This window comes from Melanostigma gelatinosum, assembly GCF_949748355.1.
Source record: "Melanostigma gelatinosum genome assembly, chromosome: 14".
Classification (NCBI taxonomy): domain Eukaryota; kingdom Metazoa; phylum Chordata; class Actinopteri; order Perciformes; family Zoarcidae; genus Melanostigma; species Melanostigma gelatinosum.
In genome coordinates this window covers 732,822-747,114 of record NC_136647.1, presented here as the reverse complement: position 1 = coordinate 747,114, position 14,293 = coordinate 732,822, and the positions used below count along the sequence as shown (strand labels likewise).

The following is a 14,293-nucleotide window of genomic DNA, read 5'->3' as shown; positions in this document are numbered from 1 at the left end:
CCCACCGCCAGTCTTGACTAAATGAATAGAAGATTTGTAGCAGCTGTTAACCTTGTACATTCATAATTTTAGCGACTGTCTGGCTGGAACAATAGAAGCTGTGTATCGGCTTTAAAACTTTTTTTTTTTTTTTTTTTTTTCTCTTCTCTGGCTGCATGAGTGACTGCTGTGTTTCCGCATTACACTTTGCTAACGATCCCTAAGGAACACAATTTTCCAATAAATTTAACTACGCCAGTAAAACTGACACTTATATTAACCCTCAGCTGTCTCTCAGCATATTCTAGTGATTTATGTGTGTGTGTGAATGTAACAGTCGTGTATAATGTGTGTTTTTCCTACTCTGGACACCAACCTTTGAAACAACACACGAACATTTTCAAACACCAAGCACGGCCTCAGCTGGCTGTCTCCAACGCACAAAGAAACTCAGAAACAGCATAAACTCTGAACCAGGTCTCAGCGCTTACATATATGCTCCAAATAATCGCACTCATTTAAACGAAATCGAATCCATACACAGCCGTGGTTATGTACGCTTCAAACATGCACTTTCATTCAAACAAAATTGCAACACACTGCCATTTTTAAATGCGCAGAGATCACCAATGCGGTAAAGGAATATCTTTAGAAACACAGTCAAACAAATAAACAAAAGTTAAAACGTACAGCTCAACAAATAGTCACCCGCATTCATACTAGATAATCAAAACACACGCTGCCGTCTCGTTAAGCATAAATCAGTCACAAGCACGGAGTCACCCGCATTCATACTAGATAATCAAAACACACGCTGCCGTCTTTTTAAGCATAAATCAGTCACAAACACGGAGTTGTAGAGGAGATGTACAGCTCTTTTACACACGCATCACATTCCATCAGCAAGCTTCATTTTTTTTTTTCTCAACCTCATCAAACAGACCGGTGCGCTACTGATCGTTCGATCACAACGCAAATGACAAACAGCTTTTTAGCAACCAAAAAACAGTCAGATTATAAAGGATTCTTTCCCTATTCCTTGACAGCTAATCCACTTTATCAAACTAAACAAACAGACACCTCTTGGACGCCTGCGCAAATGACAACTGCTTCTCAGCAAACAAACACAGTAAACACCAATTAAAACCAAATTTGAAATGCGCACAATTCACAAATACGGTCTAGCATGTAATTAATACCTTTACAAATGCAGTGAAACAATGAACACACATTAGAACATACACGGCTGTCTCTTTAGATATAAATCAGTCAGAAGCACGGCCTTCGGATGAGCTGACTCTTTTTTCTTTTAGACACACATTTATCAGGAACGCATTTTAACAGCAATTTGTCTTTTATCTCGATCTCATCAAACAGACTGTGTACCGCTGATCTCTCGACCACGATACAAATGAAAAACAAATGCTTTTTCAGCAAACAATCAGTCAGATTATAATAATTTCTGTCCCTATCTTACACACATATCAAAGAGCTCTGCTTCTTTAATACATCACAACGGCCGCTGCTTTTTGTCAAAAACAATGTTACAGCCGGGAGCCGATCCCGGACCTACCGCGTCGAAGACTGTTATTTTAACCACTACTCCATCAGGGTAGAACGTCAATAATACAATTTAACTGCTTTTTATCCTAGGTCATCTCTGGACCTGTACACGTTCTGGCCATTTTCATTAATCTCGTCCGTTATTAACAACACACCGATATAATCAACTTCTGTGCTCTCGTCCAGAAACTCCGTCGAGGAAACTCTAATCAGAGTAACACTATTTTTCACTGAATCGCTACACACGAATTGATGTCCGAAGACTCGATGCTCTTAATACGGGAATCCCGCAGTCAGTTTTCTCAATACAGTTTATCAATGACATCAATGACATATACATATATCCCCGTCATGTTATGCAATTTCTTCGTAGCCCAAAACATCCCATAAGTACGTTAGAAATTACGCCTTTTGCAACATGAATTTGAGTGCTCAGCGTGGAGCGCGTGTCTGCGAGCAAATGCGTTACACGGCTCACAACACCTCACATCGACGCTATCACAAGTGCGCAATTTCTCGCCTTTATTTGACGTTTTCTGATGGGCTCATTCATACATATTCACAGAACCCCCCAAATGGCTGTATAACAACTCTGTTGCTGTGTGTTTAATCCTTACAATTACTCTATTTCTAAGCAAATACTTACAGTTCGGACAGTCTGAGCACAATTTAGAATATTTCTATGAATACAATGTTGCAGAATTCAGTTAAATAGGTCTCTGCCTCACCTTGAGATGTGCACCGGTGCGTCTCAGACTCCCCGACTGCAATTTCGCTCCGATGGCAATTATCGGGTTCCCAGCCTCGAAGGGAGAGTTACGCCGTTATCTGGAATCAAAAGGAGAGGCCTGTTAACATTCTAACCTGAAGCTCTGTATCGTATCAGATCACGTCGGGGTCACCACTTTGTTGTGAAAAAATGTGTTGTAGCTGTTTTTCACACTTAGAGCAGGTTTAAGAATGAAACAGAAGCTCTCAGAGGCGTATAGTTTAAATCAAAAGCAATAGGTTTATTTATCGAACAAAGTTATTCAGCCCTGCAGTAATACGTGCACGGGTCATTAATAGCTTCACTCGCAGAGATTCACCATTAGACACGCTTCAACACATCAGCATGATCCTTAATATATGGGGTCCGCCCCCTTGATACATTAGTCAAAGTCAAAGATGCAAACGTAGCACGTTTAAGCCGTGTATTACGCTTGGTTGGAAGCCGTGAATGTCCATTCACCTTTGGCCCCTCCCAATAGGCGTTGGTTTCCGTCAGTGTGAGTGAGATTTTGAGGCGAGAGGACCTGAGAAATAGTGTGTGGAGAAAGCCGGGCTCAGCTGGGCGTTGGCCCTCGCTTGAATCTCACTGTCTTATCTTTCTGAAAGATGGCTGCCTGTTCTTTTGTGACGCAGTTAAATAAGTAACCTTTCACCTGCTTCTCTCTGGCCTTGCTGTGTTGTGAGCACTGTATAAGTGGTTAATAATGCTGCATAAGATAATGGTTATTAAAACTGCAAATATACTAGTGATTAATTAACCTGTATATATAAGCTAGTTGCTGATTAAGCTGTATATAAGCTAGCTGTTGATTAAACTGTATATAAGCTAGTTGCTACTTAAAGCTGCATATAAACTAGCTGCTGATTAAGCTGTATATGAGCTAATTGCTGATTAAAACTGTATATATGCTAATTGTATCAACACTAACATTAAGCTACATAATACAATGTCAGTAACATTAGCTGCTAACTTTGACTTCACAAGTCTAATATTAAGCTACATTATACAATGTCAGTAATATTAGCTGCTAACTTTGACTTCACAAGTCTAATATTAAGCTACATAATACAATGTCGGTAACATTAGCTGCTAACTTTGACTTCACAAGTCTAATATTAAGCTACATAATACAATGTCGGTAACATTAGCTGCTAACTTTGACTTCACAAGTCTAATATTAAGCTACATAATACAATGTCGGTAACATTAGCTGCTAACTTTGACTTCACAAGTCTAATATTAAGCTACATAATACAAGATCAGTGACATTAGCTGCTAACTTTGACTTCACAAGTCTAACATTAAGTCACATAACCTTCACTGTTATCAATCATACGGTCAACATTTACCTTCATTGTGTTTAAAATAACGTTCGCTGCTAACTTTGATACAAGACTAAAATCGAGCAATATAGTAGTAACACTAATAACAGTAACATCAGTAATGACAATGGCAATTACATTAGCAGCTCACATTGGCCAGCACTAGGCTAACATTGTTAGCGTCAAGTGTCAGAAACATCAGCTGCTGACTTATGCTGCATTCACACCAAATGCGTCGCGAATTATTCCCGCAAGTAGATTACATACAAAGTCTATGCGGACGTGATGAGACTGGCGCGATTGAGGCAAATTTACGGCGCGATTGACGCAAATCCGCGTCAAACGGCAAATCGCCCCAAACGCGCGTGTTGAAATTTTTCAACTTCTGCGAAATATTCGAGTTACGCCCCGGCGCGATAGCCTATCAGCGTTGAGTTGCTCCCCCTGCCATCAGTGACATCCTGCCGTTGTTGAATCAGGAAATAAATACTGTAGCCGTCTGTGTTCAACCAGAGCTCTACGATCAAATCGGCATCATTACGTGGTTATTTCGGAGTCCCTTTTTGTCGGTTTATTGCCGTTAAATCACAGCCAAATCAGTTTATTTTGTGTTCCTACAGCTGTAGTAAACAGTGACGTGTGGCTTGCTAGACACAGTGAATACAGCTTGATAAAATCCACGGAGCTCCTCTGAACAATATTATGAACCAGACATGACAGCGTTTAGTTTCCCGGGATATCTCTGACTTCCACAACACGTACTAAGCAGAAATAGAGGTTACTGTTTTCATGGTTAATGGCGGACAGTTGAACGACTTTCAGGGCGATAAGCCCCGCCCCCTCTCCAGCGCGATTCACACATGAACACAAATGGTCCCTGGCATTTTGACCGGTGGCGCGAATACGCGGTGCGATGAATTCGCGAAGCGTTTGGTGTGAACGCAGCATTAGGATATGACAACGCTAACATTAAGCTACATTACCACAATGTCAGCAGCTGTTCACCATGTCAGGAAAAGTAGCTGCTAACTATCACAGGGAATAAATTAACCTACACAGTATGGTGTCAGTAACATTAGCTGCTAACTTTGACGATCACAAATCTAATGCAAGGATCGTAAAATAAATGCCAGTATTCGCTTGGAACTACCTAGTTAGCTTTGTCTATAGAATTAAGCTACTTTATACAATAAGTAACAACAACTGATAATTTTGGTCATTGTAGGCTAACGTTAAGCATAATTATACGATTCAAGACGCACCATCTCCTAACGACGACCATAACAAATCAAGGGTCACTTACATTAGCTGCAGACGTATAACGTCACATCTGTTGGCTGTAGACTGCGGGATCATTTGCGTTTTCTTGCATCTCTTGTGCTAGACGCCCTGGAAAGAAGGGGGGGGGGATCTTCAGATACCAGACCGCCGTCTTGTCTGGATTCAAAACTAACTTCCGACGGCGCTCAGTGAACTTCCCCGAGCTGTGTTCACTGTATATAGCAAGCCACTCGTCAGCTGGATTACTGCAGCGCTATGAACCCAAAATAACCAGATCTTTCTGTGATTTGATTGCATTTAACAGATAAGGACACCTAAATAACTACTTAATGATGGAAGCTTGTTTTGTCAGGTCTGTCGTCCAGACTAAAAGCAATCGACTTTTAAAATTGTAGTTTGTTTTGTGAATGGAGTTCTGATCGATCAGTGTCAGGCTATGCTAACATTGTAGCTGCTCCATCAACACTCAACACAATGTATTCAAGGCATAAATTTGGCAGCAACATTAGTTGAGCTACGCAAACTACACGTATGTGCGTAGCTCAACCATTTGTCGCACTAGCAATAAGTGTACAAGAGAGTTTTTCTTCCATTAGCATGAAACTCTTTCACAGCTGTTGGTCGTTGCGCTGCCTGCCTGTTTTTCACGCAGTTTGTTTTGCGAAGACCCGCCCTACTCTACATCTGATTGGCTTGTACTCTTGCACTCTTTGCAGAGTTTGTTAATTTTATTGCTGATGAACAAGATTGGTGGACGGTTGGTAGGTTTAAAATTGTGTCAACTCAGGATAGCAGCCTTCTTGTATCGTGCTTTCATATCTATGCTAGTTACGATGTCCAGTTTTTTTTTAAAAGTTGCTATGCACATTGCTTACATGGGTGAAATAGAATAAAATACTATAGCATCACCACAGCGATTAACAAGAACATTTCAAACAACAGCACTTTGTGTCAAAAAGGCTTGCCGATCCCTGTTTACAGTGTAATTCGCAGAATATATTCTTCACATCATCATTTTCTCTACTTTCTCACCTACCTGTAGTGTCATGGTAGATATTAGATAACTGGCACTACCGTGGAACCGCATGGCACCATTTACCCTCTGGTTTGGGGCATCTACAGGCATCCATAAATACAAGTAAAAGACTGAGCAATCACATCTCATTTTCACGTTATTCAATGCTTAACCTTTTTGCACATATAGTAACTCGGGATGCCCCAATTGACAGGCCGATATTCAGAAAAAATACATGATCAGTAGTCGCACACGTGGTTGTTCAGGCGCACAAAGTGCTACTAAAACAAAAGAAAAACGTATACGAAGTTGAACTTTTACGAAGTGTGTGAGACAAATGTAACGTATGCCATCTGCAGGTTTCATCAACATACTGCATTCATGAAAAAGACAATATTATTGATGGTAAACACGCCAAATTTAACGAATAATACAGTTAACAGCAACCACAGTTTGAGGATTTGTCGCCCGAGGAGGAAATCGTCAGTCTCCCTTAACAATGACTCTGTTTTGTGAGTTCTTGAGTTCGAGGAAACTTAAGTTTGCGTTGCGCTGTCAACGACAAATTTGTAATTATTTGTGTAAATTCGGCAAACATAAGGACACAAACTGGTTGTCATTTGCAGGTCATTTCTTTCTTTGGGAAAAACTATTGAGTCAAAAGTTTGTTCGGACACATCCTCACTTCCTTAAAGACTATTTATTTTAAATAATTTTATAAATCACTGAATTTCCCTTCAATTTCTAATAGGCCCTCTGAGACCGCTAGCATAGTTTACGCTACATGACATGTATTTTGAATATTTTCTCATTAAAAACACAATGCAATGTACCGTAATTTCCGGACTATAGAGCTCGCCGGCATATAGGCCGCACCTGACCATGGCAAAAAGGAAGAAAATCTGTATATAGATAAGCCGCAGATGTCCCCGTTGAACGGCAAGATGCTTTTAACAGTACTAAAGTTGTCTTCTTCTCTGAACATCATAACATGTCCGACTCGCTAGCTTCTAAGCTAATTTGAACATTACCGCCAATGGGGAAATGCTAACCGCGATTAGCATTAGCGAATATAATATATCTTCGTACATCTTTTCATACTTCATACAGACATACTTACAGACTAAGGTCTCTCAAGGCTACCAAACGGAAGAAGTAAAACGAAGCAGCGTGTCTTCTCATTAGAATCTAAAAGCAATGAGGCAATAACTGTTGTTGCTCGTAGCTCTGAATAGCATTTACGGCTAACTAGGCTTAATAGGGCTGATGACGCTCCAATAACAGCTGATTCCTCCACAGACTTTTACAGTTCAGTAAAAGTCTGCATTTCTGTGGCGGAATCAGCTGTTATTGGAGCGATTACCGAGCTCACAGCGTGGCGTCAGTTGCTGCTAGCACACCGCTTGAAATTATCCCCCCGGTCGCTTCCCGTAGCATTCCTTCAGCCATTCCTTCATTGGGCTTTTTTGTTCACAGTCCTAGTGAGAGGTCAAACGTCAAAGGTACTTCATCCATATTTATGTTAAATGTGTTGGCGGCGCAAAGCTACGGGAAAAATCCACACATTAGCCGCACCGTTGTAAAAGCCGCAGTCTCAAAGCGTGTAAAAAAAAGTAGCGGCTTATATGCTGGAAAGTACGGTACATAGTTTTCACATCACTGTCGAAGTGATTCTCAATGTTTCTGAATGCCTGGTTTGTTCCAACATATTACAGTTTACGGTGCACACTGGGCCTACGTTAACGTTAGTGAAGCTGAATTAGAGCTGGGCTATTTGCTGCTGTTTTTATTTTACTTTGTCAGCGTCTCCAGCTACATCACCCTGCATGCTCATTCTACATCCGTCCACTTGATGTCCTCAGACTCTCCCAACTGTCCTCAGACTCTCCCAACTGTCCTCAGACTCTCCCAACTGTCCCAGTCAGCACCCCTCTGCTTACCTGTTTCCACTTTCTCTCATCAGCCTGCAGTACTCAACCAGCCTTTTTTCCACTTGTTCCCTGCCAGATGTCAATGTTGCTTCTTGCTGATGCTTTCCAGCCACCTAGAGCTGGACCTAGACCTGGACCCAAACCTGACTCTGCACCTGGACCCAAACCTGACCCTGCACCTGGACCTGGACTTGCACCTGCAGCTACACCTGAACCTGGACATGGACATAAATTTGCACCTAGCCTGAGCCTGAACTTGGGCCTGGACCATAACTAGGACCTGGACATGAACCTGCACCTACTGTACATGTAAGCTAATCTATCTTGACTATAAATCACTCAACTCTTCCCCTGCTGCCCCACTTGACAACTTAATAGGACGTGATTATTTTCAACAAGTGTCAACACAGTTTGTTAAATAATCTCAACATCTATTTGTTCATATACATGGACACGGATTTTAAATTTGGCGAGAGATAAAAAACAAATGAAAACGATCAAAAACCAAGATGGTGACGATGATGATGGAGCCCGACACAAACATGATGACGTACACGGTCAGGTGGGTGGCGCAGGTCTGCAGCCCTTTGCCGTTCAGAGACTTGTTCCTGCTGCTCAGACACACGACGGCGATCTTCAGGTAGGTGAGCGTCACGCTGCCGAGGGAGGAGCCCAGCAGCACCACCGTGTAGCCGAGGCCGTAGATGTGGTTGATGAGGACGCTCTCACACGAGAGCTTGAACAAGGAGGCGTTGTCGCAGAACGGGTTGAGTACAGTCTGCCTGCAGCGAGACAGGTGGATGCTGAGCCCCACGAGGATCCCCACCATCAACAACGCCACCGTCCACGCCAGGGGTCACCAACCTTTTTGAAGCCGAGAGCTACTTTAAGGGTACTGAGCAGTACGAAGGGCTACTTGTTTGATACAAACTTCCTGAAAAACAAAATTGCACAGATCACCTTTTGTTGTGAAAATAAAGCTATCTTTCACACTTAGAGCGGATTTAAGAATGAAACAGAAGCTCTCAAGAGGCGTATAGTTATATCAAAGCAATAGATTTATTTATCAACAGAGTTATTCAGCCCAAACAATTAAACATGCATGGGTACTAATGGTTGCACTTCGCAGAGATTCACCATGAGACACACTTGGACACGGCAGTGTGAAGCTTAATATAGGGTCCCTCCCCTTGATGTCCATTTGTCAAATTCAAAGATGCAGGCGTGGCACATTTGTATGTGTATGACACCTGGGTGGAGACCTGAACGTCCGTTCACATTGGCCCCTCCCAGAAGGCGTTTTCTTCTATCAGTGTGAGTGAAATGTTGCATGAGAGCGGACCTGTGAAACAAGTTGTCAAGAGAGGAGACTACTTAGGGCGTTGTCCCTGCATCTCTCTGTCTATTGTTCCTTCCTTATCTTCTCTAAAGATGGCGGCCTGTTCCTTGTGGCGCAGTTAAGTCAGTAATCTCCCTCCTGCTTCTCTCTGGCCCTAGCGTGTGCTGTGGGCATTGTATGAGTGGTTAATAGAGCTGCATAAGCTAATGGTTATTAAAACTACAAATATGCTAGTGATTAATTAAGCTGTATATAAGCTAGCTGCTGATTAAACTGTATATAAGCTAGCTGCTACTTAAAGCTGCATATAAGCTAGTTTTATCAACACTTTTAATAATAATAATATTTGTGAAGAGACTGTCTGATCACGTTCATGTTAATTATTCCTCACAATAATTAACAATTATTTCCACAACAATTATGGTAGGAAACATATATTTAAACATGCAACATTTATTTGTTAATCTCTTTCAACATTTGAAAGTCAGAGCACTGTAACATTTTTGAACAAATCGTGAACTCTGTCCCATGTTTATACAAATGATCAGTTATGTAAGATAAAAAAATCAAGTCTTTCATTTTTTTAAATGAATCCTATCACATTAGTACTAATCACCAAATCTGTAGCATGAATGATGCAGTGGTAATGGATACATTTTGGGAAGTCTGGGTCACCTTTACATTGTGCAATGAAGGCTACACGCCGGCCCGTCATGGCGGGAGCACCGTCTGTTGTCAGACACCAGCTTTTCTAACGGGACCTTTTTCTCCACAAAGAAACTCTTCACCGCGTTGTAGATCTCAATTCCCCTCGTTGTTTCTTCAGGGGCAGAAGTGTCAGGACTTCAGCAACTCATGTTGCAGAAGAGCAGGTACATGGGCTGCTGGAGGCTTCTCTCCATGGTGATCAGGACCACCAGGCCCACGTTGGACACCATGATGAAGATGTAGATGAGGAGGAGGAGGACTTTCAGAAAGGTTGGTAAAACATGATAGTTGTGCATCGCATGTGGATAATGTCATCAAGTTCGGATTACTGGGAACAACAAACGTTGCCTCTCAGCTTGACCGTGCGATTAGACGTGGCCTTTAACAAGCGATTGAGACCTCAATAAAATAACAGGCATGTTCTTGGCAGAATTATAATCTGTATACAACTTTGTAAAGTGGGACATTCCTTTGCATGGACATGACAAGTCTGTCAGCATTTTTAGATGCGTATTTGAGACTATGTGCGAGGGAGACTCTAGACCAGGGGTCTCAAACTCATCTTCACTCCGGGCCACATCAGCATCACGGTCGCCTCAAAGGGCCGGTTGTAAATGTAAGACGGTGTAAATGTAACTATTCCTAACATATTGGTAAATAACTGTCTCTGCATTTGATTATTGTTTCTTCAAGTGTAAAAATATTGTACATGCAGTTATATAAATGTAAACATATATTTAAGCACATTTCTGTCATTATAACTTAAATCCTTTTAATTTAGGGTAAATAAACCCACATGACTCTATCAAAGATCAAACTATTAAAGAAAATATCAAAGACAAATATCAAACAAGTTATTACAATAACTTTGTTCAAAGCTTAAAATCCTTTCAAGGGTGCGTTTGCACAATCCCACATGAAGTATTTCATGTGTTTTAAAGACTCGTTTAAAGTAGTCTTTAATGTACTCACAATACATTTCCATGTCAAATGTACAGTAACCAGCCAAAGAGCTGCTTCTGTGTTTAAGTATCATCATTATGTCTTTCTATCGCATAACTTCGACTTTCTATCTCATAATTTCGACGATATTTTTATTATCAAGTCTAACTTAAAAAAAAAAAGAAATTAATCTTCTTTTCTTTTTTGCTGGCAGATTCGCGGGCCACATAAAATGACGTGGCGGGAGTTTGAGACCCTTGCTCTCGTCCAAGGAACCATTACGATGGGCTGGGGAGAGACCTTTAACCCCTCCAGGAGTAGGACACCCTCACCCAAAGTCTGGTTCTCCATATGAAGTCTGTGGAATAACAACAAAGATCTTAAAACGCAAACAGCTGCATACATCGATCTTCAATCTGATTCAATTTCTTCAACAACAACATAAAGTTCAGTGTTTCTGTGACTTCAGTTCAGTCACAGGTGGCTGCTGAGTCAGCGTTAAATGATCTCGTTCAGTTAGTTAAACATACAGAGTTTAAAAAAGAAAGGACCGGAGGAAACGTTCCAGATTAGTACAAAAACATTTGAGAAACGGTTCTCGTGAAGTTGACCACAAGTTAAACGTTTTGACAACTTGAATTGTTGTCACTTTAGTTTGGAGCCGTCGGCTTTGAGAGCCAAACAGTAACATGGAAGGAGCAGTGACTGTGACTGTGAAGGCTTCTCAAGACTCCTGAACTGCTCCAGGTCGTCCGCTTTAAAGAAGGATGCATCGGTCTACGTTCATGTTCATGCTGTTGGAACAAAACATCCACATAATGCGAAAGTACATTCACATGAATTAATTTTCCATCTGCAGAGGGAACGCTGTGTTTGGTGGCTTCCACCCCGACCGGAGCTCAAACAGCAACGCGACGCTTTTATTTCTGTAGCTGCTGCATCAACACGCTCACAGTGCGTCTGCGCTCGGCAACCAGTGACTCAGCATTATCTGTCTCTAGTGATCACAGTGGCATGAAACAATAATGTCTAAAAGTTCTCTAAATAGTTTGTATTTGTTCTGATTGACGATATATTTATAAACGGTAAATAAATAAATGTGTTTTGATATGACAGGAACACCTGTGGAGACAGATGTTTATTGCTATCTTACAATGTGACTTCAAATGTAACAAAATGTGATGTAAATACACTAAAATATAACATTTATGATACAATTTTTACAAAGTTATACTCAAGCAGTCTCAGTGGTGTTGGCCTGTGAGTTTTACTTTAAAATAGTATTTACATACAGCCAAGTTACAAACAACATCACTTGAAATGGTAATAAAGTGGCTGAACATTGATCAACATGTTCTTGACAGAAGAGCTCCATGCGATGCAGGCAGAGAACCCAACGGCCCGCAGACCTTATGAATCAGAACAATGATCGCAGTGCGTTGGCGTGTGTCTCGTGTGAAGTGTTGCTCGAATCATTGGCGTCCTTATTGAACGGCCTCAGGTCAGAGGTCAGAGGTTACCTCAAGGTTTACTCCGGCTTTTATCCAACAAAGAGAATAATTCATGGTTTGCACTTTGAGTGAAATAAGATTTTAGGCCGCTGGATATGAAGTGAGGTGTCACATGACGCTGCTTCAGTTCGGTCTGAGCCACAGGCCTCCCTGCTGCTGAGTCATGGAATGAAAACATGACCTCACTGTTGTTCAGCATCATCATCTTCATCATTATCATCATTATCATCATCATCATCGTCTTCATCATTATCATCTTCATCATTATCTTCATCATCATCATTATCTTCATCATCATCTTCATCATTATCATCATCATCATCTTCATCATCTTCATCATTATCTTCATCATCATCTTCATCATTATCATTATCATCATCTTCATCATTATCACCATCATCTTCATCATCATCATTATCATCATCGTATTCATCATCATCATCATCTTCATCATCAACATTTAAAAGCATAAAAAACACAATGTGACCCTAGGGTCAATAAATTATCTACACAGAGTGAATAAAAAATGTTAAAGAATAAAATAAAAATAAAATAAAAATGTAAAACATATTTTAAGAGCAGGTCTAGGACATGGGTTTTTACTCAAACGCCAGCCTAAACAGGTTTTTAGCTGGCTTTTAAAAGTATCCACAGTATCTGCGAGGCGCAGAGTTGCAGGCAGAGCATTCCAGAGCCTCGGGGCCACTGCCTCAAAGGCTCGGTCACCACGGGGCCACTGCCTCAAAGGCTCGGTCACCACGGGGCCACTGCCTCAAAGGCTCGGTCACCATCATCGTCATCATCTTCATCATTATCATCATCATCTTCATCATTATCAGCTTCATCATCGTCATCATCAGCTTCATCATCATCAGCTTCATCATCATCTTCATCATTATCAGCTTCATCATCATCATCATCATCAGCTTCAGCATCTTCCTCATCATCTTCATCATCAGCTTCATCATCTTCATCATCATCATCTTCATCATTATCAGCTTCATCATCATCATCAGCTTCATCATCATCTTCATCATCCGCTTCATCATCTTCATCATCAGCTTCATCGTCATCATCATCAGCTTCATCATCTTCATCATTATCAGCTTCATCATCTTCATCATCAGCTTCATCGGCATCTTCATCATCTTCATCATTATCAGCTTCATCATCTTCATCATCAGCTTCATCATCATTGTCTTCGTCGTCACCTCAGCAGACGTCTGGAAGCACAAACAGTGAGCGTGTTAGTACATGTATGTTGCATGTTGCATGTTGTATGTTGTTGGGCGATACATATTTCATAAATCACGTTTGGGTTCATACGTAAGTAACGAATAAGAGAAAAGATCAAGTTATTATTTGATGTATTCTAAATGAAGAGGAACTTCATTTATATGTCCAAACCTGATGCCTATACCCACAATGCAATGGGACAGACTTGGCTTTTCTCAGACTCTAGTCCTGCCTTCAACACCCAGGGTTCACATTCCAGTTCCTCCTCCTCTTCCTCCACCTCCTCCTCTTCCTCCACCTCCTCCTCTTCCTCCGCCTCTTCCTCCGCCTCCTCCTCTTCCTCCGCCTCCTCCTCTTCCTCCGCCTCTTCCTCCGCCTCCTCCTCTTCCTCCACCTCCTCCTCTTCCTCCGCCTCTTCCTCCGCCTCCTCCTCTTCCTCCGCCTCTTCCTCCGCCTCCTCCTCTTCCTCCGCCTCTTCCTCCGCCTCCTCCTCTTCCTCCGCCTCCGCCTCTTCCTCCGCCTCCTCCTCTTCCTCCGCCTCCTCCTCTTCCTCCGCCTCCTCCTCTTCCTCCGCCTCCTCCTCTTCCTCCGCCTCCTCCTCCTCCTCCTGGGAGGTTTAAAGAAACACTACGAGAGAAAACCAGAAGAACAGAGTCGACCTGCAGCTTCTCACAGTGAGTCTGAATGAAGCACT

At 41.7% G+C, this 14,293-nt stretch overlaps 1 protein-coding gene and 1 pseudogene across 2 annotated transcripts in view; both read right to left on the bottom strand.

Annotated features, from left to right (window-relative positions):
* LOC306787950 (olfactory receptor 5B17-like) overlaps nt 1-11,203 on the bottom strand; it is a 41,889-nt pseudogene extending 30,686 nt beyond the window's left edge. Inside the window, exon 1 of the transcript in view lies at nt 11,141-11,203. The product of the transcript in view is annotated as an olfactory receptor 5B17-like (transcript). The remainder of the gene's footprint in view (nt 1-11,140) is intronic.
* Nucleotides 7,989-8,719, bottom strand: LOC306788506 (olfactory receptor 13H1-like; the record flags this gene model as incomplete). The annotated part of the gene is made up of 2 exons (XM_079284055.1): nt 7,989-8,066; nt 8,369-8,719. Coding segments are annotated over 2 exons (429 nt in total), but the record flags the coding sequence as incomplete, so codon positions are not given.
* Nucleotides 11,204-14,293: the final 3,090 nt, after the last annotated feature.